General features: G+C 37.4%; 1 protein-coding gene across 2 annotated transcripts in view; it reads right to left on the reverse strand.

The window, feature by feature from the left end:
- FAM193A (family with sequence similarity 193 member A) overlaps positions 1-24,360 on the reverse strand; it is a 108,583-nt gene that overhangs the window by 17,118 nt on the left and 67,105 nt on the right. For both annotated transcript variants that reach the window (XM_050947314.1, XM_050947315.1), the window contains exons 8-18: positions 23,117-23,261; positions 18,636-18,713; positions 17,854-17,966; positions 17,419-17,661; positions 11,752-11,905; positions 11,479-11,658; positions 10,068-10,316; positions 6,530-6,728; positions 4,493-4,765; positions 3,754-4,036; positions 1,331-1,517 (exon numbers count right to left, since the gene is read on the reverse strand). In XM_050947314.1, coding sequence (XP_050803271.1) covers positions 1,331-1,517; positions 3,754-4,036; positions 4,493-4,765; positions 6,530-6,728; positions 10,068-10,316; positions 11,479-11,658; positions 11,752-11,905; positions 17,419-17,661; positions 17,854-17,966; positions 18,636-18,713; positions 23,117-23,261 — 2,104 coding nt within the window. The remainder of the gene's footprint in view (positions 1-1,330; positions 1,518-3,753; positions 4,037-4,492; positions 4,766-6,529; positions 6,729-10,067; positions 10,317-11,478; positions 11,659-11,751; positions 11,906-17,418; positions 17,662-17,853; positions 17,967-18,635; positions 18,714-23,116; positions 23,262-24,360) is intronic.

A 24,360-nucleotide genomic window follows, 5' to 3' on the forward strand; every position in this document is an offset into this window, starting at 1 on the left:
ATCTATTTCAATTTGTAAAAACTGCAATTAAACAGAACTTTTAAAATGTTCATGTTTGCTGCGTATGCAAGAAGTATACACATAAGTCTTCAGATTCCCATTGACTTAAACAGGCTTGAGTCAAACCCTCAGCACAGAAGAAAAGCAGACGAAAGGAAAGAGATCCCATAGCCAATTAATAATAATAAAGCTTTGTTATTACTACAAAACACCTTTTAAGTTGGTCAAGTCAGTGTTTTAGTGCACTTTTCTTACAATTCTGAAAAATAATTCACTAATAAGTATATTTGTAATACTAAGAATTAGGAAACTTGTTTTTAAATTTAAAGAAGCATTTTAAAGCTTTGCTTGTACTAGATAATGCCAGCTCACCAAAAAAAATAAAAAAATTCGTAATTAAAACAAAACCTTTAAAGCTTCAGAATTGGTCACAGAGTAATATAAATTAGAGCTGCAGATTTCTAGTGCCAAGAAGGTGCTTGATAGCTTTTGTGGCAAGAATGTTTTGAAGTGCATTGCTCTTTTGCTCAATGTCTTTTCATTACTTATAGATATATACATACAAACAAGCCTAAATAACTTGATTTCATCCCAGAGACAATGTGGCTGAGGTAATATCTTTTATTGGACCAACCTCTGCTGGTGACAGAGATAGAGACAATCTTCTGAGCCATACACAGCTCTTCTTACACTTTACGATGACTCATACGTGGCTACAAGATACCCATTTTAGCCATCGCGAAACCAGCGTAAGCACCTATTGTTAATCTTTTCTTCAAGTTGACCTCCTCCTAAACCTTCATTTGTTGCTCTCTCTTGAATTACTTCTAGCTGAGCAATCACGTTAGGTATTTTTAGATGCACAAATTTCCCAGTTTACATTTCATCTTCTACCCTTATATTGAACCTCTCTGTTATTTCTCTGTTCTTAGTGTATCACAAAGGTGGCTAGAGTACCATCACCCTATTTCACAGATTTAATAGAGGTTAAATAATTTGCCTAAATTCACACAGCTGGAAATTTACCTAAATTCACACAGTGCTGGAAATCTAGCTGTGAAATAGTTTTATTGTCACTAGCTTATTTTTAGTGCTTCTACAAAATGCATTCTAAAGCATTGTTTATCTACAAAACTCCTATCTTTGCAATAAGCTGATTATAAGATAACGGAGTAAAATTTACAGTTAAAAATGAAAAAAGGAATTTACGCTCATTTATTTTTACTATTACTAATATTACAGCCAATTCTATAATACTACAACAAGCAACAGATGACAGCACACTTGAAAACAGTTACTTTTTGTTTAACAATTTTAATAACACACTTACTCCTCCATGACCGAAGAACTCACAGTAGCAACAGTCACAGTATTTTCCTTCTTTCTGGTTTGTGGATGTTGAGGTACTGGAGCTATGCTCTGAACAGCTGTCTTCATCTTGGCTCTCCTCTCCATCATATTGTTGATGATCATATGTATTACTGTTCTCACAGCGATGACCCTCACAGTCGGGATCACTGTGTTAAAGAAAACAGAGAGTTTATTACAATGTAATAAAAAAGAAACATATTATATCTGTATATAAAGAGAGATATGTATTTGAATCAGAAGCAGCAATTTTCAATATGTGGAATGTGCATCACCCGAAAAACCTATTCCAGCAGTCTGCAGATCTGTATGTTCAAAACCAAGTAATAAGACTAGGGTGTTTTAAGGGGAGATGGCTCCATGAAATGCTCATGAAGTGGTCCACTGAATGAGTAAACTGAAGAATCACTGTTTAGAGAAATCCATCCTGGTCTAAAAGGTATACTTCTATTCATAATCTGGAAAATAGTTATTTTCATTTCTTAAAGCAAAGTGATTCACAAACTGTGATCTATGGATCACTGGTGGTCAGCAGAGCTGGGTGGTCACACAGTATTGCTCTCCTCGTCTCCCCCCTTGCTTGTACAGGTGTCCAAACTCTTTACTACAAACAAGAGTCTCATGATCAGCTGAAAACAAAGAGCAGACAGTGATCCAACTAGTCCAGTATCAAGTGTCTCAGAAGAAGGGATAAAACTCAGCAGGAGGCAATTATAAAACAGTTTAGCCCAGGGAAAGTTTATTCACCAAAAAACACAGGTTGATTTATGTCCTTAAATATTTAAAATAACTTTCATGCTTATAACTTTACATGTGCATATAATCCATGCAAGCACCCAATCCTTTTTGATTTCTGCTAAGCTCGTCCTCAAAGATCGCAAAAGTGAGTTCCGTAAGGTAACTATACATAGTGTGAAAAAAGTACTTATAATTAATGTCTCATTATAAGAAACTGTAAAATGTAGTGCATGTTCTATGTTCTTTATTTAACTCTTCTCAAGGTGAACAGTCTCAATCTTTTCACTATCTCTTCATACTGAATTCTTTTCCATGTCTCTCCCCATTCGCATCACCTGTCTCTGAACCCCATCTATTTCAACTATATCCTTTTTAGATGGGATAACAGAACTGAACAAAGTTTTCCTGGTGAAGATGTACAACGATTCACATAACGGCATGATATTTTCTGTCTCTTTCTCCATCCCATTTCCTACACAGCCTAATATTATTTGCATTACAGCAGCACCTCGTGGTGATAACAGAAATTTAGGTTCTATTGCACTAGACTAGGTAACCTATGCTCAAAGAAACATTTCTTTTTATTACAAAGAATCATTTTTGTACTTCAATAATTTCTCTAGTTCAAACAGCAGTAATACAAAGCTAGCCAGATGTTACAAAGCTAACTTTTTTTTTTTTTTTTTTAAATATAAAGTAACTCAAGTGGATAGCTATAACTCTGCTTAGTTCTCAAGCTGCCCCATCATAACTACTGCTGGGGCCTCCCACCTCCTCCATAGCAACCATCACCACCGTACAACAAGTCAGAGTACTCGGAAGAATGACTCAATTAGTTTGCCTTTAGAACATTCCTTCAGACACTGGAAAATCAGTGTCACTTTGAAATCACTCTGCCATAATGTCCTGTACTCATACAGCACAATTCACCCAATGCTTTCAAAGATCTTTAAAATTTTAAACATCACATAAAATGTTAATTATTACATTAAATGGGGAACTGATACTCAGAAAAGTTGCAAGTGCAGTTATGGTCAAAACACTGTTTAAATACCGTAGTTTTCTCATAAAATATACTCCTTGTATGGTTTCTGAGTCAAGTCTGCTAACTAAACTAACAAAAAGTTTGTCACTGCTTTTTGTTCCTGCTAGCCCTGTCATAACAATTTTGGTATTACAAAGTATGATAGGATCTATTCTGGTTTATGCATCATCAACAGAATTATCTATTGAGTCCCAAATGTAGAAAATATTACTGGGAATGACGAATGAACCAGAAAGCATACTTGGACTTTTCCAACCCAGGTGATGTTTCAGCACACGCAGTGAGGAAACATATCTTTTGATTTATAAGCTGAACAAGTATGATTTTGCATGTGACAAAAAAAACGCAACCCTACCCCAGAAACACCATGGCCACACTTTCCTGAGAGTAACATCACATTTGATGTGAGTTGTCCAAAGTCACACAGCTGGTGAGTGGCAGGCCAGGGAACAGAACTCAAGTGTTCTGCTCATCTATCAAATGGACAAGACCTCCTCTAACGTTATAATGGTGTACAAAATGCTGCTGCAAGAGCGATAATTTATTTTACATGTTGGTTACTATTTTTAATGCAAATTTAAGTATGAACAAAGTAAACTCACCTGCAGACACTTGGTGGCGCACTTACAGAGCTGTTTGTGGTTGAAGTAGGGGGTGCAACTGTGGAGGGACAAAGACCTGAATGTGGATCCACAAATCCAGGGGCCGTTGCAGCAGTTTTGGGGAAAGATGGAGCAGCAAGATTTGGGATATGGGGTGTAGTGGCTGGAGACAGTGCAGCAGGAGAGAGTGAAGGAAGGGATGCTAAACTAGTAGGGCTATTTCGTGGTGCAACTGGAGCAGAATGTCTATGGTCCTCTTTATTGATATTATGGAACACTTCTCCTAAATTTGGAAGGAAAAATAAATAAATAAAAAGTTACTTCATTTTTTGAAGGAAGTTAACAGAAATCTCCACAAGCTCTAACCAGTCATTCCAGCTGTGGTACCAGACATTCTTGACATCTAGCTCTTTAAAAATCAGATAAGTGATCTTTTTAGTCACAAACTAAGTAATTAAGATATTCAAGCATATTTAAAGAATATATCTTTAAAATGTATTTTCCCTTTTCACACACCAACATTTTGGCCAAACCAACCTTAATCTCAGGACTCATGATTAAGTCCTTTTGGGTTAAGAGATTACAGAAAAAATATAGGTCAAGATTAATAGGTGAGTTTTGATTAAAAGAAGCTGTTTAAACCATTTAAATACATATGAATAATAATACTTTAAAACCTTTGTGGCTCATTAATTTAGCAATTGACTTCAAGTAACTTCACATGCACTATAGTTCTTACCTATTGATGAAGGTCTCTTAGATGATACTTTAAACTGGTTGCTGCTTGATTGCACTGTAGTAGCTGTGCAGGAGACAGAAGAAGTGGCAGAAGAGGTTGCCATGACAACTTTATTAGCTTCCATAAAGGCATCCTGGAAATTGTACAGACATTTCTTCTTTGCAGCATTTTTTTTCTCTTTGCTATCTGTAATTGCTGTTGCTTCACTGCTAGATGTAGTAGGAAGTGCTTCAGGTCTTATTTCTGAGAGTGCTGGTGCTAATAGATCACTCCCTTCAAGTGAAACACACAGAAATTAAGACTTCTAGAATTACCAGAATTGTGTTTATGGCACTTGCCCAGATTTAAGCATGTTATAATTTTCTGAACTCTGATGTGTACTTCTACATCTAGCCACGTATGTTATTACTGGCCCGGTAGGACTACTGAAGTAAATATGTTCTCGCTGAATGTTAGTCTATGTAAGTGTAACTAAATATAAATTCTCAGGCTGATCTGTCATATAAACTAAAATTTTAAATGTGTTCTTAAATATCAGTAGTGGTAATAAGCAGCATACTGCATTACTGTACATATCTGTTCAACCTTGTGAAATGTGTAAGATTGACAGCTCTGGAGTCTCATGCCCAGTTTAGCCATATAACGCAAAAGGCATTGACAGCATACCACCTCAGAGTGAGAAGAAAACGTAGCCCAAATGCTTACTTAGTTATTGGCGACTCCAAGTGCCAGTTTGTGCTGGTGTTTTTTGGGGTGTGACTTTCCATAACGGAGATTACTCACTCACTTTTTTTTTCCCCACTAGTGACCTGGATGGAGTATTTTGTCAGTTTTTTAATACTACTAGTAGCTGGGTACAAATTAGAAACAGGCCAGACATGAGACAACCAAAACAAAAGGCAAAATAAAGTCTCAAAACAAGACAGTTTTTCAGTGAGTCATGTTTTACGACAGGAAGAACTCTTGCATAAAAATGCAATATTTGTAATGAAAACAAGAGAAGCAGGTACATGCATACATTTACTACTATTTTACTAGTATCAGAGGGGTAACTGTGCTAGTCTGGATCTGTAAAAGCAGCAGAGTCCTGTGGCACCCTATAGACTAACAGACGTATTGGAGTATGAGCTTTCGTGGGTGAATACCCACTTCATCGGATGCATGTGGTTGAAAACATGAAAGTAGAAACTCTTTAATCTCATTGCAGGGGCAATTTTGGCCTCCGGTATATATACTATTTTATTAGTTAAGTTTCCTCTGTTCTATCTCACCTGAACCATATTTTAGATTTCAGGAATGTTGCTGCAAAGCAGCACAGACTTTTCTGTATTCAACTGCCAATTGGAATTCCCTCAGACTTACTAGTTTAATGAAGCAAGGCATACTGAACTCTCATGAAACATACATGTACACAATTCCAATTTGGACAAGCCCCTAAATACCGGACCCTATAGTGACAGCTGATCTATAAATTGTTCCTTTGTATGATAAGTAAAATAAATTCAAAGGTCTAAGGAAGTGATTCTACAACATAATGTAACATGAACATATTCTGAAGCTTGTTTTGCATCAAAGTCATCCACTCTGGGTTCTTCTAGCTTTTCTCCCATCACAGCAACAAAAGGAAGGAATTTGTGGCAGCTCTTGTGATGCCAGTCTAGCAGTGCTCCTATAATTTTATGAAACAAGATCAAGATCTTGTGATAGGAGACTCAGGATTTTTACTTCTTATCTCTGCCTTATAAGCATCTCTCTAAACCCACATCCTTCTGTAGCTGCACAAATGTGAAAATGCAAGCATCTCTATAAATTTCTCTATATATACCGGAGACCAAAATTGCCCCTGCAATGAGATTAAAGAGTTTCTACTTTCATGTTTTCAGTCACTATAGCTACCATGACTCCCTGTCTATGCAAATCTTTAACTGCTCTCTCAAAAATGATAATGAAATGTACCACTGCGAGACAAAGTGCCACATTCAGTTTCATAATGCAGTTTTCATAGCTATTCAGTTTGAAATTATAACAAACCCTCACCAGGAAGTGTCTCGGGCAAAAAGGTAGCTGGATTCCAGTTCTTGTCACTCATCATTTCTGATTCCCAAAGACTTATAAATTTAGAGCTATTCCAGTCTGGAGTGCTCCCAAAACAGCTTGGATAAATATGATCTTGGAGCGATGCATTGAATACCTGATGCTTGTTTGTATGATTCTGAACCGGTGCTGGCGGTAATGCCTACAAAAATTATAAGAGTATTTTCTAATTAATAGTCTGTCTGCCTACACAGTTATTCCACCATCAATATTCAAGTTATTATAATAAAGTGTTATGACTCTAAGAAATTATGTAAACTAAAAACTAATAAAAGTTTGTCTCCGGAAGTAACAATTATGGCAGGTTTGTTTATATGCCGCTACCTCGATATAATGCCACCCGATATAACACAAATTTGGATATAACATGGTAAAGCAGTGCTCCGGAGGGGTGGGGCTGCGCACTTTGGTGGATCAAGGCAAATTCAATATAACACGGTTTCACCTATAACGCGGTAAGATGTTTTGACTCCCAAGGACAGCGTCATATCGCGGTAGAGATGTATTTATAAATGCATATGTCTGGGTTGTACCTTAACTGCATGTATATATACATTTTATATATAGCTTTTAAAGAGCAACCAGCTGACAAATATTTGAAAATTTTTCCTTTTATAAAAAGTTATGTGCATACTGTGTTTCTGTTGGTCTTTGCTTTTTATTAAAAATTATATTTGCATAAAGGAACCTTTAAGGACTCATCATTTTTAACCTATTATCTGTGCCTATTCAGTTGCTTCACAATACTAAAGACCCTAATTTAGAACCCCCTTTCTGCCTGACCTCTTGTCAAAAAGTCCCAAACCGACTAAACCCTACTCTTCAGCTTATTTTTTCCTCTTACTTCTTATCCCTGAAGTTTTTCTAATATACTCACTTCACACCTCTTCTACAGATGTTACCAATATAGTTTACTTTCATCTGAATATACACCAATTGACGTGCTCTGTGATCTTTTTGTACGATACATTAAGATTTTTGCATTCCAACTACCTTTGTTTTCATCACAGGAATACACATTTCATTCACTTTGGACCAGACATTAAAGCCTCCATCTGAATCAGACTAAGATCTGTGAGTGCAAGTTTCCTCGAATCTGGAGAGTTACACTTTAAAAGTAGCATTGCAGAGTCCCACATTTTCTGAGTCTGCTCCATTTTCAACTAAAGATTTGTAGTTTTCCCAATTGCCAGCTCTGCATATACAACTTGGAAACTGAAACTGAAGCTGTGTTTTTCCCTTTCTCACATACCACTGACAGTAAAAGTGATTCATCCTGTGACACTAGCAGACCAAGTGCCAGCTCAAGACAGAGTCACAGGCCAATTCACTTGTGTATTAGTATGATCAAAGTGATTGTTAGATGTACAAGAGTGTATATGGTGTTTAAACATTATGAAAAGTAATAGGATGTTACTTGCATTGTTTTCACTTATTTGTATCCGGTTATAATGTAGTACCCAACATTCACATTGTGTATGCCCTTGTAACTAAATAATCCAGCAAATGAGAAAGAAGTTTGGTGGAATGCTAATGATAAATTTTAACAGAAAAGTGCTAATTTCAAAGCAAGTGGTCACTGGGTAAGATGATCGGAGGTTAAAGATTCAAAATGCATTCCTCACTATTGGTCATCAAATGAAAAGCCCATAGGGGTAGTAACACTGCCAACTTGTTTTCTATGAAAGCACCTATAAATATGGATTCAGGGAAAGATCCTGTGTGTTTGGACTCTTACAGGGAAGTATATCAGATACAAAGCAGAGCTCCCCACAGACAATCTGAGAACCCTGAAAAGACTTTGGGGAAACTGGCAATTTGGCATACCCGAGCCCACTTATCCACTGACACTTTAAAAATCTCTTGAACCCCAATCTGAGTCTATGCCAGTTATGTGATATGTATGTCTCCTCACCCTTGCAACTGATACCTGTAATCCCTCATAGCTCAAGCCTGACCCTAGACGTACAGTACCTTCCCTCTTACCTTGTCTCTAATCAATTTTAAACATTAACTTTAATAAAAATTTAAAATCTGTTCTTATCACTGCCACCATTTGGAATTACAGACTGACTCGCCTGTACATATATTTTTACCTGCTTTAACCTCTCAATAACTCTCACTTCCTTTTCATAGCTAATAAACCTTTAGTTAGTTTACTATACAATTGGCTACCAGAGCTGTCATTGGTGTAAGATCTAGAATACCAATTGATTGAGAATACCAATTGATTGACTGGTCTCTTGGGATTGGGAGCAACCTGAGTGTATTGTGATTTTTGGTTTAATCACAAAGTCCAGTTTGTCTAGGTGGCAAGGTAGACCGGAGGGCCTAAGGAGACTGTCCATCATCTATAGCAGGACTGGTACAATGATTCAGGAGTTCACATTTGTTATTGGCTTTGTGAAATCTAATTATAGAACATAACACCAGCGTGGGTGTCTGCCCTGTTTTCTGACAGTGTGCCCTAAGATAGACCTTCACAATTGTGAGCCACTCCAGACAGCATGACACAGGCTAACTTAACCTTTCCACACTACTTACACAACCCTATTAGCCTGTCATTTCAGAGGTGATTATGCATGAGAGCACAAGGAACCTCCCTCTCCCCTCCGGCGCTGTTTGCTACCTCGCAGAGTTCAGACTGAGTTTATGAGGCCGATTAGAATACTTTATACATGAAAAATTAACTAACTGATTTTGAATAAAATTATGTGGCACTCCACAGAGCTAATTTTTAGAATCCCTTTTCAGAGCAGACTTGTACTGCAAGGGTGAATCACATTTTTTGTTTCAGTCTTCATTAAGTGCAAAAAAACCTAACATTTAAATCAGAGGAACTTCTGAAAAACAAACCAGGCAATTATCTGGCCCCACTCACTATAGTATCAGACTGTTTGACTCCAGATGAACATGGATTACAATACCCTTATCTTGCTAGTTAACCATGCTCTTTTGTTGAAGTGCTTTGCTGAATTTACTCTCTCCTAAAAGCACAAAAACATTCAACAAGTAGTCCTCTACACTTGACCTTATTCACAGTATCATCATTTTGACCCAAATCCAGGACAGCAATGTTGAAAAGGAACAGCTGCCGCCTTTCTTCTATTCACTTTTGACCTCAAATATATATAAATTTAAAATTTAGCACATCCATATTACATTAAATGTAACTATGCTGATCTTTTAAAGATTTCTTCTTGTCCCTATATCCATTCCAACTGATAAGAAACTGAAAATCTTTACCAAGATTAGCCTGATGATAGCAACTGGTAATCCAGTGATGGCCAAACTCCATCAGAACTGGGGTATTCTCAATTTTGGATTTCCCTTTTACAGAATGTATGAGTAGATACCTTTATAAATTAGGAAAAAAGTTAAGTGTAATGTGCCAATAAGGTCTTAAGTTAAATTACTGTAATGAACACAAATTTAAAATTGTTTTCCTGAAACTAGAAAGCATTTTTTCAGTCACACTTACCTTATTGTGTGTAAAGGGGGAAGCATATAAGGTCGGGTGGATAAGTGGACGAGGCAGATGAGGAATCGTATGCAATGGTACATGTCCATGTATATGGGGGTAAAGGTGAAGTGCAGGATGTGCAGGTTTTTCTGGCTTCATAAACTGATGGCCAGCAGGAAGACGTCCGGCTGCGAGCACTGAAGCAGTCAGACCTGAAGCTTCTTGTTTGCAAACATGGCATTCACAAGTATTTGGACCTTGGTCAGCCTGTAAGGAATGAGAAGTTACTCTCCTCGTTTTGTCAGACAAGGAATTCAGGTTGTTTTATTTCTTTTAAATGTCACAAAACAGCAAGTCTAAATATTGTTTAGTCTTGCATAATAAAGGAGAAAGGGTAAGGAGCAATTTACACATTTATACAGCTTTAAAACCAAAGTTCAATATTCATCAGAGTTCACAGGTCCAGAGTTGTAGCAAAGGCAACCTAGAGCTATTCAAAGCCTTTTTATGGTGGTTCCTATGGTCAGGACTACAAAGGCATGAGGAGTGGTTTGGTTCTTGCTTGGAAGGAGTTAATGAAGGTGACTGAATTTGTTCCACAATCAAACTATTGAAAAGCTTGATTATCAGTGTGGAAATGATCCAGTTAGAATATGGCATTATGAATGCAAGCAAGCAGATTTATAACAGAGTATAATGGCTGTTTTCTTCAATAGGACATACAGGTTCCTTTGGATTTGTAGCAACTGTCTTAAAAAAAATTAGCTCACACATAACTGACTTTAAGTTTTTTTATTTACTCATTGAAATAGAAACCATTACATGATGAGCAGAAAGCCAAGTATGATATTTGGGAATTTTTAGTAAACAAATTAGCAATCCAATAAAATATTGAGTCACAACAGATCTACATGCAAGACATCCATATAAAGTAATTATGAAGCACTATCCTATACTCCCTACATTTGCAAATCAGTTTTAGATACATTATTAAAATATCCATTAATTACTTCAACCAGTGAGGAAAAATCACTTTCCGTCACTTAACTAAAACGTTCTCACCATTAAAGCTCAGAACAGTGAGTTCATCCTAGATTTCTGTTATATATTCAACAGTTTAAGTTCATACTGACTAAAGTACTATTTCAGCCAGGAAGCAGTCTTTATAAGACAGCAGTAGCAAAGAGTACAACTCCTTACAAAAGGTCTCAGATTTAGGTTTCAGGAAGGCCAGTCATCACTAGGTTCTAATTGTTAAATTATTTTTACAGCTGAATATATAAGTCTCATAAAGACAGCTACACAGATAAAAAGACTCCCTATATCTGCAACTTACCTTCTAATTAAACTATTTTCACTGCAAATAGTCTCAAATAGTCAAGATTTCAAAGGTAATTTACAACCAGTATAAGACTTCAGTGAGCTATACCTGTTGACTGGGGTAAGACGGCGGTGGACTATCCATTTTTGCCTCATCTTTCCTTAAAGTTCTCTTTCCTAGAGTTATTTCATCCTTCTGAGTCCCCGGTGGTTCACCACTGCTTTCCCCATCTGCTTCTTCATCATCTGCTTCTGAAGAACTGCTGCTAGTACTGCTCACCTGAGGAGACTGAAAACCCGTAGTAAAAAAGAGATAAACCAGTCTCCAATGATAGTTTCATTTGACAGATTACATGAATTGTGTGTCTCTAGAGTGCTATACCTCATCTTTCAATGCCATGTTTTCCCCTCCACCATTTAGTTCGTTATGGATTCCATTCATGTTGGCTACGACCTCTGCATCATCATAGTTATTCAATGGGTAGATATCAGCAAATTTTGCTGATAATGGTGCAACATCTTCATCATCACTACCACTGGGGAAAGAGAGGCTTATATAAATGATGATAATCAGTAACCTAAGCCACTGTGAAAGTAGTTACAAAACATTGGAATGAAATAAAATAGAGATACATAATTTGTATTTCAATTTAAATTGATCTGCTTCAAAATAGTTAGACGGCTGTTTTTTAAAATCACAAGACTTACTACCTACCATCTAGCCTGTTTAAGGTAATAGCTAAACTCCTCAGCAGAAAGTCTTGGCTAAAAAGATTTTCTAGTATTTTTATATGTAATTTTTCCCTAATACTATGCCATCAAGAAATCCAATAACTCCAACACGCCAAAACATAATGAAGGGTAAAATCCAGTCTTTCCTTTGATGAGACAAAAGCCTTATTTCAAATGAGTTTCTTTGTAGAAAATGTGTAATGTGCAAAAGTTACAAATATTTCAAGCACTGACAGCGTTAAGCCAGAATTCCCTACATGAATTACTAAGTATAACAATCTCATTTTTTGATTAATGATCATTTAAAATTTTCTCCTAACAGCACATTCTTGGTTACGACTATGTTAAAAAAAGCATTCATCCTTCAGGCCTTCTCATAGTGCCTATTCACGCAATTCCTGAATAGAGGACTAGAAATTTTTCCTGACACCACTAGACAAAAAGTATGCAAGCTTAGTTACCTACCTCACGAGGGTGTTGCAAAGTTTAATTCGGTAATTTCTGTACAGTACTCAAACACATAAAAGAGCTCTTTAAGTGTATTATTATGTCCTTTTGCATTCCAGTAAGACTTTTGCTGAGACTTAATTACAATACAGTACCATTAGCCATACGTCACATGTGCCACAGGGACAGTAATATCTAAGAGATTATTTAGGTCCTAATTTGAGAAACAGAATGATCCTCCCCTGAAGGAAGAGTGAACTAGCCTCTGTCTGTAGATGACATTGCCTTTAGTAAGTGCTGTTTAAATTACCATCTCATGAGACAGTTAATATTATTGATCTTCATTCCTGGAGAACTGAAGTTAGCTTAAGAACTTCTGAGATAATATAGCAAAATATTGGCAAAAGCAGATCGTAATATTACAAAAGCCATCCATCATCTTTGAAACTTTTACAAAGATGAAGAACTAGAGGGTATAGATAATTCAAATACAGGATAAGAAAACCTACTGAAATTTTTCATAACACCACAATGCAACATCGTAAAACTACCCAAACAGCCGTCTTGGTCTATTCAGACATTAGCTAGCATCAACACAACAAACAGACACAGACATAGATGCTAGTTTTAAGTAGACAGGAAAATTGAAATACTTGTACAATGTTTTGGACACATGCTGATTTAATGTGTGTCAAAACAAACAAAAAAGCTGAATTGACTTCTGGCACTTTAACTGCTTCAAACAGAAAAATAATTAGTGATCAGAAACATTGAGTATAATGCAATTGTGCTACTGCATAATTTGCCACATAAATGCCCTTTTATGTTCCAGAATCTATGCTTTCATTCGAAAGTAGTAAGTCTTTAGCCATAATAAATGCAAAGATAAATTTTGAAATGAGACCCAGGTATAAATCAGTTAAGTGATATTAGCCTGAAACAATATTTGTCAAATCTGCGCTATCCCTATTCATTTCAATAAAATGTTAATACTGAATCTTAATGACAACTCCCTAAAATACCTGTTAGCTATTTCACTATTGATCACTATAGCAGAATCAACTTAATGTTCTTCATGGTTGTGGACGTGTCCCATACTGTAACAGGGTGTTGTAGTTAGTTAGTTGCTATCAACGCTTGATGGGTGGGGAAGAAATTCAATCTACTCCCCCAGTTTAAAAATCATTTACCCCTTTCTGGTTTGGGGAAGGGTCAGGCAGCAATAGCATATGCCTCCGTTCCTAAATTCACTATGATTTTTAGAGGAGATGACAACTTTTTTCATTGCACAACAATCTTCACTCTAAGTCTTAAATTAATGTCAACTCAACAGTCTTGATGGAAGAGTAAGAAGTCAGTTACTTGTAATCAGGTGACTAACCTTTCAAAAAACCACCTGTTCTCACACTAAAAAAAATAAAATCATTAAGCAGTTCTTATATTCAGGTTTATCGTTGCTCTTTGTAAGGCAAACCACAAAAGTACCAGTTATGATTGTCTGAGGAGTGTCTGGTTAGTACATGACAGATAAGGTTGTATTAGGCATGTGGTGCATGTGTAACAATACTTCATTCACAGAGGATTAAAACCAATTTTAAAAGAAAATTTTAAAAATCAGATTTTTATTTAAACTAAATTAAAAATAAAACCTATTTAAAGTTACATTTGAATTCATGACAACCAGGGCCAGCTCCAGGGTTTTTGCCGCCCCAAGCAGCAAAAAGAAAAAGCCGCGATCGCAATCTGCAGCTCTACCGCTGCCGCTTCAGTCTTCGGTGGCAATTCGGCAGCTGGTCCTTTGCTCTGAGAGGGAGTGAGAGACCCACCATCAAATTGCCGCCGAAGACCCAGACATGCCACCCCTCTCCATTGGCTGCTCCAAGCACGGCTTGCGCAGCTGGTGCCTGAAGCCAGCCCTAATGACAACTTATGTTAAGGCCCTACTCTAATCTATTAAAATGACTTAGATTAAGCGTAAAAAAAATTTAAAAAACCCCAAAACACTATGCAGTACATGTTTTCTGCCGAAGTTTTAAAGGAAGTTAAATCCCTGAACTGGTGAAGCACCTGGAACCAGACATTGTTGAAATGCTAAGCTACATTTTGATAGCACTAGCTTCTTCTGCAGGTGCAGAGAAAATCTTTTCTTCATTTCAGTTTATTTAATTGTTCAGTTCAATGACTAGTTCAAAGTTAATAAGTCAAAAGAGTCGAAAAAGCAGGAAAGCTTGTTTTCCTTTTCCAACCTATGAATAAAATGTAGGCGAAGGAAGATGAGGTCTGCTACTGCTAAAATCTTGAAGGACATGGTGACCAGAAACAATCGGTTTAATTCACTAACTACAAATAATACTCCCTTTGTTTAATAAATCAGTTAGTTTTAAAACTCAAAACCTGTTTTGATAAGTATTCTTATATATCACACAGACTTAAGGTAGATTTAATTAATTAAAAACCAACCTTAAAATGCTGATTTTGTACATTTTTAATCACATCTGAATTCCCATCTAACCTTGGCACAAATTACAAGTAAAAATTTAATCTTGTAAATAATACATTATTCACCATTTTTAACATAACATATAGAACATAAGAATGGCCATACTGGGTCAGACCAAAGGTCCATCTAGCCCAGTATCATGTCTTCCGACAGGTGGTCAATGTCAGGTGACCCAGAGGGAATGAACCGAACAGGTAATCAACAAGTGATCGATCCCCTGTCGCCCATTCCCAGCTTCTGGCAAACACCATCCCTGCCCATCCTGGCTTATAGCCATTGAGGGACCTATCCTTCATGAATTTATCTAGTTCTTTTTTGAACCCTGTTATATAGCCTTGGCCTTCACAACATTCTCTGGCAAGAAGTTCCACAGGTTGACTGGGTGGCATGTGAAAAAATACTTCATTTTGTCATGATTTTATAGACCTCAATCATATTCCCCCTTAGTCGTCTCTTTTCCAAGATGAAAAGTCCTAGTCTCATTAATCTCACCATAGCCGTTCCATATCCCTAATAATTTTTGTTGCCCTTTTCTGAACCTTTTCCAAAACCAATATATCTTTTTTGAAATCGTGCGACCACATCTGCACACAGTATTCAAGATGTGGGTGTACCATGGATTTACATAGAAACAATATGATATTTTCAGTCTTATCATCTATCCCTTTCCTAATGATTCCCAACATTCTATTCGCTTTTTTGACTGGCGCTCCACACTGAGTGGATGTTTTCAAAGAACTATTCACAATGACTGCAAGATCTTTCTTGAGTGGTCACAGCTAATTTAGACCCCAACATTTTATATGTATAGTTTGGACTATGCTTTCCAATGCACATTACTTTGCATTTATCAACATGAAATTTCATCTGTCATTTTGTTGCCCTGTCACCCACTTCTGAGAGATCCTTTTGAGGTTCTTTGCAGTCTGCCTGGGACTTAACTATCTTGAGTAGTTTTGTATCATCTGCAAATTTTGCCACCTCACTGTTTACCCCTTTTTCCAGATCATTTATGAATAAGTTGAATAGGACTGGATCAGTACAGACCCCTGGGGGACACCACTATTTACCTCTCTCCATTCTGAAAACTGATCATTTATTCCTACCCTTTGTTTCCTATCTTTTAACCAGTTACCAATCCATGAGAGAACCTTCCATTTTATCCCATGACTGCTTATTTTGCTTCAGAGCCTCTGGTGAGGGACCTTGTCAAAGGCTTTCTGAAAATCTAAATACACTATATACATTGGATCCCCACCTCAAAGAATTCTAGTAGATTGGTGAGGTATGATTTCCCTTTACAAGAATCATGTTGACTATTCCCCAACAAATTATGTTCATCTATGTGTCTGACAATTTTGTTCTTTACTATAGTTTCCACCAGTTTACCTGGTACTGAAGTCAGGCTTACCGGCCTGTAATTGCCAGTGTCACCTCTGGAGCCCTTTTAAAAATTGGCGTCACATTAGCTATCCTCCAGTCATTTGGTACAGAAGCTGATTTACATGACAGGTTACAGACTACAGTTAGTAGTCCTGCAATTTCACATTTGAGTTCCATCTGGTCCTGGTGACTTATTACTGTTTAGTTAATCAATTTGTTCCAAAACCTCCTCTAGTGACATCTCAATCCGTCAGTTCCTCAGATTTGTCACCTAAAGAGACCAGATCAGGTTTGGGAATCTCCCTCATATATAAGTAAGAATCTCTATTAATGTAATGTGTATAGACATAGCATATCCTCTTGGTATGCAAGAGCAGCAACAAATATAGCATAAAAGCAAACCAACATGTTTTAATGGTTACCAACCACTCAATCAAATTTTCTTTGGAAAAATACCTAAAAAGTTCAAAAGCAAAACAAATTTAAAACAATGATTTAAGTCAAGATTTCCTGCTTGCTGATTTAAATAATGATTAAAACCAGTGATTTGAATCAATCCACCCTGATTTCACTTAGGGTAGATGTCTAAAGCAAGATTTCAAATGATGTAACAAAATGTGTGGAACGGACAAGTCCTCTAGCTAGCAGGTCACCATCCAGAAAGTTTACCCTTGCCACTGACTGTGGCTAAATGTGTAAGCAGTGTTCTGTCGTAGATGTCTCCTTGAACTCCAGAATATACAGCTATTTGGAGGCATAAAACTAAGACATATGTTCAAGAATTTCTACTTCATTGTAATGAATTCAGGCAGTTGATACCTCTGAGTAAGTTCCCCAATGTGGCCAAGCACTTCTGCAAATATAAGAGTTAAATCTTTAAACAAGGATAGTAATTTAAATGAAACTATCAACCTTCTGTAACTTGTCTTCCGTAGTTCTCTCAATTTCCTTATGATTCCAAATTTTACAATAAAAACAGCAACTCACAAAGTTGGTGCAGAGCCATTATCTGTAAGGATGAGTCTTGGGTGCTGCTGAATTGTGATAGGAGAGCTGGAACCTGATTCGGAGCTTGCTGAAGACATACTAGGTGGGCGGATCTCAGACAGATAATCCGGAGTAGAATCAATTTGCAGAGGTAACTGGTTAATATGGATGTCATCTGTTATTGGTGAATCCATGATGCCACATGTTAAAATGTGTGAAAGGCTGCAGTCATCACAAGTACATCTGCTCAAGAATCAAGATAGTAATAAAATTTATCAGTGTCACAGATTTTTAAAAAGGTATTGTTTAAAGGTATTGAAGTTGCATTCCATTTTATTAAATTCACTGTGCCAGTTATAATATTTGATATCCTCTTTTCTCTAACCCAAAAGATTAATGTTTTATTATGAACTCAAATTAAAAACATCAGCTCACCTTCTTCTATAATTACAGTTGGGACAGTCAGGCATGCTCAAACGTGATGACAACATATGCCTCATTGTGTCTGTGAAGTTCTTCTCACCAGCTAGTGCTTTCTTGTTATTTAACTAAAATAAATTTTAAGGCAGTGTTTTAGTATTGCAAATAAATGTTCGCTAAAATTGTAACCAGTTTATAGCACAACTAATGGCAAAAAACAGCCTTTCCTTTTATAATGCCCAACTTAAAAAGACAATTATAAGGCAAGTAATAACTTGATAAAAGTATCCTTTTGATCATCTATCACAATACCCAAAGTCAAAAACATTTATACCTATAAAAGTTTAAAAAAAGTTAGAAGCAGTAAACACCTGGCATTCAAAAATATGTTAGCTCAAAGAAAATGTATTTCCATATTAAAGAAATCGCATGGCGAAGTCAATCTCTTTGACCCAGTTATAACTGGAGTTTTGTATATTATTTTTATTAGATCACGACACAGTTCTTTCACTTCGGCAGTTACATTCCTTTTATGGATATACACAAAGGGATGAACATGTAATAACAAACTCAATTACCCTTAAAGTTTAGAAAAAACATAGGGGCCCAATTTTGTAGCTGATCTGTGCTTAACTCCCATTTATCCAAGTGAGCTCTAGGCATAGGGTTGAAGAATTAGAGCACATATGGTTAGTGCAATATACAGATTACTCTTTCAGCTTCAAGTGTCTGTCTCTCATAGTATACAGAAAATATTCAAATTACTAATATAAATTGCTAAAACACCATAATCCTACCTGCTCTTCAATAAAACGCCTCTGTTTAAAGAATTCCCAGTCTTCTTTTAGCATGCGCTGTTTTGTTTTCATTGCCATCTAAAACAGGATAGAAGAAGATGCATTGGTTTAAACATGAAAATACTACACTGTATTTGTTCGGTCGCCATCACATTTTATTTTATTCATCCTGTCCATGTTTATTTCAGAAAACTCACAAGAATCTTGTGTAATTAAAAAGAAAGTTAAGTTAGTTATTAAAGTTATATTAAAGATAAATTCTATCTTATCCAAGTGCTCTTCTTATTTCATTAGTAAAGCCACTGTATTTTAAACTCTATGCAAATATAAAACCATTTTGGCAATCTTCCCCCCTTGCACCCTCCACACTCCAGTTAAGTCTTTACATGGACATTAAGTTCCATTTTATACTATATACAAAATTCTGATAACATTTAAAATGTTCTGCATCAGATACCCAATATCTCATCTCCTGATCCATGTGTGAAGCTCTACCAATACAGGACTTCTGGCAAGTCCCAGATATATGCTCAAGGTCAATAGCAAATCTTGTGGTATTCAACAGACCTAGAGCTCATCATTCAATCATAGAAGAATATCTGCTACTGAAGCTGGACTTTTCTTTTTTGTAAGTGTATATAAAAAGAAAAGATCAAGTTTAAAATTATAGCCATTCACACGTAATGATTTATACTGTCAGTGTTTAAGGTTGAGCTTAAAACGTACTCCCTGCCTATGGTTTAACTAATTCAGCATTTTAAAATTGCTGAGTTAGCAATTTTTATTAATTATAATAATTAATTATTTTTTATTAATTATAGATCACCTTGGGGCACATTACTGGAAAAGCACTATTAAAATCAGATGACATTTTGTGTCTGAAGAGTACACTTTTTAGAGTTAACAAACAATGCTACAAACATAAAAACAAACAAAAGAAAAATCCGTAAATGTTTGAGACACAAGGTGAGTGAGATAATATCTTTTACCGGACCACCTTCTGTTGGTGAGAGCACCCAGACGTGAAGAGGAGCCTTCTGTAAATTTGAAAGCTTGTCTCTCCACAACAGAAGTTACAGCTAAGTCTTATCTTACGCGGGGGTTCCGTTCTGCAGTTATCGCGTAAAGCGAAAACCGCGTATACTCAAAATTATATCCCCAAGCCCTTTAAATTCCGTCCGCAGCCCGAAGGAGCCCTTTAAATGCCGCCCCGGCCTGGCCACCGGAGCTGTGGGTGGGATTTAAAGGGCTCCACTGGGCTTCCCGCTGTGGCAGGGAGCCCAGTGGAGCTCTTTAAATGCTGGCCCCGGCCCCGGCCCTGGCCCGGCCACAGGAGCTGCGGGCGGGATTTAAAGGGCTCCACTGGGCTTCCCGCTGCGATGGGGAGCCCAGAGGAGCCCTTTAAATCCCGCCTGCAGCTTTGGAAGCAGGGTTGGGGCTGGCATTTAAAGGGCTCCTCCAAGCTCCCCGCTGTGGCAGGAAGAACGGTTAAGCCCTTTAAATCCCGCCCACAGCTTTGGCAGCCGGGCTGGCATTTAAAGGGCCTGGAGCTCCACAGCGGCTGGACCCTCGGGCCCTTTAGTTCGCCCCAGGGGCTACCAGCCACCTCTGCAGCTGGGAGCCCCTTGGGTGATTTAAAGGCCCTGGGACATCCAGCCACAGCTGGTGCCCCAGGATCTTTAAAGCTTGAGGCCACGCCCCCCTCCAGCTGTACGTGTAAAATTGAAATCACGCATGTTAAATGTGCGTAAGTTGCGACAGACCTGTATCTTTTATTTGACTAATACCTCACCCACCTTGTCTCTAGCATCCTGGGACCAACATGCATGCAATACTACATACAGTAATATATATATATATTTTTTTTAACAGTGAAGTACAAAAACAGTTTATCTGTTTCCCAAATCAATTTGAAAAACTGGTTCAGTAGGTCAGGGAAAGCACCTATCCAGGTTTCTTTCAACACTTAACACTTAGCATACAAGTACTAGAAATTCAAAACCTTTCAGAGGTTACATATTCATGCAAGAAAATTTGCAGCAAATGAACCAGAATTTATTATGATTAGCTCATGTTGTAACCCTCAATTTGTAATATCACCTTAAATTAATATTTCAAGGACTGAACATGGAATTCAAACATGAATGTGAATTTAAAAGATTACAATAGGATATTGTTTCACTCAGGAAATACCATGCTGAACTATCCCCGCTACACCTCAACACTTGAATTTGAACGTCACTCAGCATGATTTTGCTCTTTGATGATAGTATCAAATGTAATTTGGATTATTACTATTCAATTTTGAATTCCCTTGCTCTGAAGGGAATATGTTAGTTTACACTAAAAGCAATATGGTAATTCATGTAATGTTTTTAAATGGTTAAGAGAAATAGTAAGCATGAACACTTATGGACCATCCTTTGTTTCACTTTTCAGAGGGATTAAAATGTACTATATGGCCAAAGATAAGGAATGCTCAAGATCTACTCCTGGCTCTGCTACTGACCGTTTTGAGGACATGGGCAGTCACTTAATTTCTGTATCAGTTATTCTACCTACTTATCCATCCCTTCAAGTAGTACCTATCACTCCTAAATCCAGGCACCTAAAAATATTTATTTACCTACCTTACGTGGGTGCTGTGTGGATCAACCATTCACATTTGTACAGTGCTTTGCAACCACAACACTATAGCGGATGCATTTAATCTCTACTAGTTTGAGAGATAATTTTATTTCTACTGTATTCACTGTTTTGGGCAAGACTGTGAGATGCCCTCGCTTAGGCACATAGGAGTGAATGGACAAGCAAGAAGCCTCTCCTACACACTTGTGCATCTCAACAATAATTGCTGTATTTTTCCTCTCCATGGGAGCAAGCCAGTGAAGAGGGGTGGAAAGGGAGTGGGGTCATTATTCTGGCCCCTTCACTTTGCACCAGCCTATGGAGCCTGGCTGGCATACAAGACTGAGCAGATTACCAGGACCTCATATTCAAGCAGCAGTCCTGTGATTGTGCCTCAAACAGGCATAATTTCTCTTCCTGGCCTGGTTAGATTCCACACTCCTCTCTACACAAGGGCTGTGTTCTTCAAGAAAAATCTAGGGCTTTAAGTATAGGGACTCTCACAAACTAATATGATCTTTCAAATGGATAAAGATTGCAAACGCACATTAGCACTAGTACTACCAGACATCCTCATATTCATGTTCTTAAAGCAATGGCATAAAGGCTACTTCAGAGTCATTAGCCTTTGAATATTTCAGTATGCAAATTAATCATACCATAATAGCCTGAAACTGCTTTTGGTGTTTCTGTGAGAATTTAATTATTAAAGAAAAAGAAGCTCTGTTTCCAGAATAATGTTACTTTATTAAATAAATGAGGATCACATGCTGTAATTCCTTTTTAGGACTTTTAAATGTTCTTTATACCAGCTGCTGATAGCATAACAGATGAACGTTTGAAGTCAACAGGATCATCTTAAAATCTGTTTGTGGTAAGAAACCTGGACATATTTGAGATGGTCTATGTTAGTCTTTTCCTGAGGAGTAACTGTTCTGACAGGCCCACCTTTCCAGTGCTACACTTTAAGTCAGAAGGTGATGGATATTTTTGCTGTAGTGATACCTAGGGTGCTTATTTCCTGCTTATAAATTGATCCTGCAAAGATCTACACCTCTCAAGCCCCAGAAAGACTGAATTTTAGAAGAGACACTGCCATTTACATATGCAGAAATAGGTTCCACTTCACCGCTCAAGAGCTTCTTTTCTGATGCCTATAATTATACTTTATAAAATAAAGATGCAGTACAGCCTTTAGCCATTTGTATTAATTGTTAGTACATGAATATTACAAGAGAATTCAAATAAGGTAAAATCAGATAGGCAATTACTGTGAAGACAGTTACTTCTGTCTGGTTCTTATAAACACTAGCAAATGTTCATTATTTGCTGTGCCTACTTTTCTTTAACAAAATGACAATTTTTCATGTTTAGTATACCTAGGATTAGAGCATGCAAGCTTTACAGGTGGCAGAGTTTGGCAACAAGAATTTTCTTCAGATGCTTTGAAACTATCCTCAAAATTTTATGCAAGACCTTAACAAAAGACACTGCTAACAGACTTTCTTGTAACATCCCACAGTGGATTGTAGTGGTTGTTAACAAAGCAGAAACGAGTAACTTTACTGACAATGTACACAAAACATGGGGATTAAGTTTTTAAACAAACAAAACTCATCTTATAAAGACAATTGTTTCTTATTCAAAAGTAATAATTAAAATACACTGATGTATCATGTGTATGCTACGGGAATTCAGACTAAGTAATAATTCATTTTTATCAGCACCTGTATTCCATAGTTATTATACCATCTTGACTAAAGGTCAGGACTTTTGGAGTACATGTATGCAGTATATAATGTTGTATGTTTTACATTTACTGCAAGGCAGGCAATACCTTATATGGTCCTTACCTGTTCATCTACATAATCATCTATTTTTTTCTGGCATTCAAGCCAGGCTTCAGCCACTTGACCCATCTCCTGTTCCAATTGATGATACCTTTGTAGCAAGGTACTATACATATCTTCACTACAGGAATCGTGTGTTGTTCCAAGCCTAAAAATTTAAACAGCAATTATTAGAGTATGAAATAGAGGCAGAGGCATCCACCTAATAATCAGAATGATTCACTGGTGTCCACTAATTTTTCTGATATACACCACCACTTAAAATCATAGAAGATTATTGTTGGAAGAGACCTCAGGAGGTCATCTAGTCCAATCACCTGCTCAAAGCAGGACCAACTCCAACTAAACCTTAAAATAGTTTTAGGATAAAAAAGGCTTTAGGTGATGAATATAACTACAGTAACTGAAACAGAAGCTATTTGGCCTTTAGTTCCACAAAACATGTTGATCTGTATTTTTAACAAAGGTCTGACAACAGCTCACTCTTGATGTTCTGTAACTAGTGTAAGCAATAGTAGTGAGTACATAAGAAGCGTAACATTTCCATAGCAAAATGGGGTCATCACAACTGAGCCATACTTATTCACCCAGCTTTATTGCTTGATATACCTATCTTCCTGAACCACATATGCTTTAAGTACAGATGACCATCTACCAAAGAGCTGAATAGCAAAGACACCCAGGTCTGGTGAAGCGTTAATCAGCACAATGATTAAGCATGACACTAATTATTTAATAGCTAGGGCTGTTGGGCCTCCACTTGGGGAAACAGACATGAAATCAAGCAATTGCAAAACCTGGTTATACACAGTACCTCACGCTCCTGAGGGAATTTTGTGCCACTGCACATGCACAGAATTCATGTCCCCCGCAGACTTTTTTGTTTCCCCACAGCAAAATGACTTTCTGACTGGGAAGCAAAGGGAAGCCACAAGAATGGTCATGCTGTCCTCCCCAGCAGCACACATGCTTTGTTTCAGGCACCCGAAGCAGTCAGCAGAGAGCTAAATCGCTGGGAGGAAGGGGGCAGGGCTGGGGATGCCTCAGCCAGTGGCTCCTACCTTGCTTGTCCTAGCTGGGCTGGGGAGGATGAGACTTCCTTTTCCCCGACAAGGAGTGGCCACAGCTGTGTCAGACCTACCCCCAGAAACCTCTCCGGCTATAGGAAACTCCGCACCACCACCGACTCTCTTCCTGTCCCCAGTGCTCCTCAGCCATAGGGGAGGGGTTCACGCTACGGATAGCTG

This window comes from Gopherus flavomarginatus, chromosome 3, assembly GCF_025201925.1.
Source record: "Gopherus flavomarginatus isolate rGopFla2 chromosome 3, rGopFla2.mat.asm, whole genome shotgun sequence".
Taxonomy (NCBI): domain Eukaryota; kingdom Metazoa; phylum Chordata; order Testudines; family Testudinidae; genus Gopherus; species Gopherus flavomarginatus.